Source organism: Cyprinodon variegatus, unplaced genomic scaffold (genome assembly GCF_000732505.1).
Source record: "Cyprinodon variegatus isolate N-32 unplaced genomic scaffold, C_variegatus-1.0 Scaffold140, whole genome shotgun sequence".
Lineage (NCBI taxonomy): Eukaryota > Metazoa > Chordata > Actinopteri > Cyprinodontiformes > Cyprinodontidae > Cyprinodon > Cyprinodon variegatus.
Window position 1 is genome coordinate 142,215 of NW_015150593.1, and position 2,396 is coordinate 144,610.

The window sequence follows — 2,396 nt, forward strand, 5'->3', positions numbered from 1 at the left end:
AGATGATTAAATTCAAAGCAGCAAAACATGCCGAAATTATCCATGGTTTCTGCGGATCATTTAAAATAATTACAATACATTATTCTTTGGGGGATTTTTTCATTAATTTCATAAATTTTTATGGGATTTCGGTGTAACAATCAACATATACCGAATCGAACCGAAAACCGTGACCACGAAACCGTGAATCGAACCGAACCGTGGATTTTGTGAATCGTTCCACCCCTAATATATATATAAAATAAAATCTATTCAGTATTTTCAAAAAAGTTAAATCCACTGGACTTTGTTTCCAAGTTTGAAGACGTTTCGCATCCCATCCAGGAAGCTTTATCAATTCAAAATGTCAGAAATAGCGTTGAGTTCAGTTTCTGACATTTTGAAATGAAAAAGCTTCCTGGATGCACAATAATAATTTTTCCCCCTATTTTAATGAAAACAGTGGGAGAATTAAAGTTGTCAGTATGTCTAGCTGCTGAGGGTTTCCTTCTGTCATGGAGCATTACCCCCTACTTCACAAAAATGACGACATTTTTTCTGTTTATTTCCGTTTAGTACTATTTATTTACATATCTTAAAGCCAGATTTCACATCATTGTCTTTTTGCTTATATACACAGATATACAGAATCAATCAAATTATATATGACAGAATTCAAACTCAGTCTTATTGATTCCTCCATGCTCGTTGCTATGATTAAATAGAGTCATCATTTCTAACGATCTCTGATTCTAAGGAACGATGTTAGAAGCTGCTCCAGGCAGCATTTATTCAGGGACTTCCACTGACAAGCAGGCTGCCATGTAAAGTAGGGCCTGTAGCATGATGTAATTATGTCAAGGTGGAAATGACCGTGGTCAGCTATGATTGGCGGGATGGGTGGGTGGCATCCTCAGTATCACCATGCTGTCAGTATGGGGGGGGGCAGCTCGACCTAAACGCTCACAAACATTTGAACATATCCATGAAAGGTGGATTGCACATTAACAATGAACTTGTTCACGCATCATCGAGTTATTAATCTTTATTTTCTCTCTCTCCATTCTCATTAGCCACAATGAGCGGAAGGTGACCTGCAAACATCCTGTCTCGGGCTTACCCTCACAAGACAACTGCATCTTTGTCGTCAACGAACAGTGAGTGTTTTGTTTATCGCTGTCAGAATGCTGCCGGGTTACATTTTTAAACTGCAGAATTCTGCTGAAACTCTGAATAAGTCGGAAACATTGAACCAGAAGTTGTCTAGCTATTTTATATTTTCAGTTTTTCCCGTTAAGCTCCTTTTAGTCAATGCATCCCCTGTTGTATAACTAAATTACAATTTCTTAGAAATCTATTTGAAAAGATATCTTACTTGCTCTAAATCTAATGCGGTCAGAAAGATTTTATCTGTTGCCTAACTGAGCAGTTATTCTCACACTGGAAAAACAATCTAGAAATAAGTAAAAATTTCTTAAATTAAGTTTATGTACCCTTGATTTGAGTAGGTAAATGAGATAGTTTGCCAATGGAATCAGTATTTTTACTCTTAAAATAAGATAATTAGATAGTATTCACTTGAAATAAGACAATGTAATTGTGTTTTCTTATTTTAAATGTAAATTGTCTTGTTCCATTGGCAAAATTTCTCTTTTATCTCCTCAATTCAAGAACAAATGCACTTATTTTAAGAAAAAAATGACTTATCAAGATTTAGTTTTTTGCAGTGCAGGACTTTGAATCTCAAAAACAAGGACAAAACTTTTCAAATATTTTCTCATCTTCATCAGATGTTGGAAATACATTGATTTATATATTTAATGAGACTTTATAGTGATTGCTGTTATCTCTGCTTCTGTTTTCTTGCACCATTAATGCACGTCTTCAGATAAAACAGCATCAGGATGGAAGTCATCCTGCTGGTTCTCGCCACTCTATAAACATGTCTGAGTGAATGTCCACCTTAAGAATTTTAACTTATCCTGTTCAATGTTTAACCTAGTGATAAATAACCAATGCAGCTTTGGTCGGTCAGTAAAAGAAAAAGCAATTGTGCTACAGTAACTGCTTTTCTCAATGCTTCTACGCACGCCTTTTCTGTCTGAGTTGTAGGCGTGCTATCCACACACATACTAAACTGTTTGCATCACAGCCCACACTGCCATTAACCATTGCTTTAATGGTGCACTCAAAGCATCTATTCTTATGTTGTGCAACATGCATCAGTTCTGCTCAGTTTCTCAATTACCCAGGAAGCGCTTGTCATCTTCCACATTCCTAAACCATTTCACTGAAGCTAAATATTCATCTATATGGAAGAGGATTAGGGCCACTGGAAAAAAAAAAAAAGAAAGAGTTAACCGTTTTTAGATTTTATTTCAGTTTAGTATGGGAAAAAGTCAGAATTCTGACTTTTT

The 2,396-nt window shown here is 35.7% G+C and overlaps 1 protein-coding gene across 3 annotated transcripts in view; it reads left to right on the forward strand.

The window, feature by feature from the left end:
• LOC107086010 (pleckstrin homology domain-containing family A member 5-like) overlaps positions 1 to 2,396 on the forward strand; it is a 190,532-nt gene that overhangs the window by 109,951 nt on the left and 78,185 nt on the right. For all 3 annotated transcript variants that reach the window (XM_015376728.1, XM_015376727.1, XM_015376726.1), the window contains exon 4: positions 1,053 to 1,136. In XM_015376728.1, coding sequence (XP_015232214.1) covers positions 1,053 to 1,136 — 84 coding nt within the window. The remainder of the gene's footprint in view (positions 1 to 1,052; positions 1,137 to 2,396) is intronic.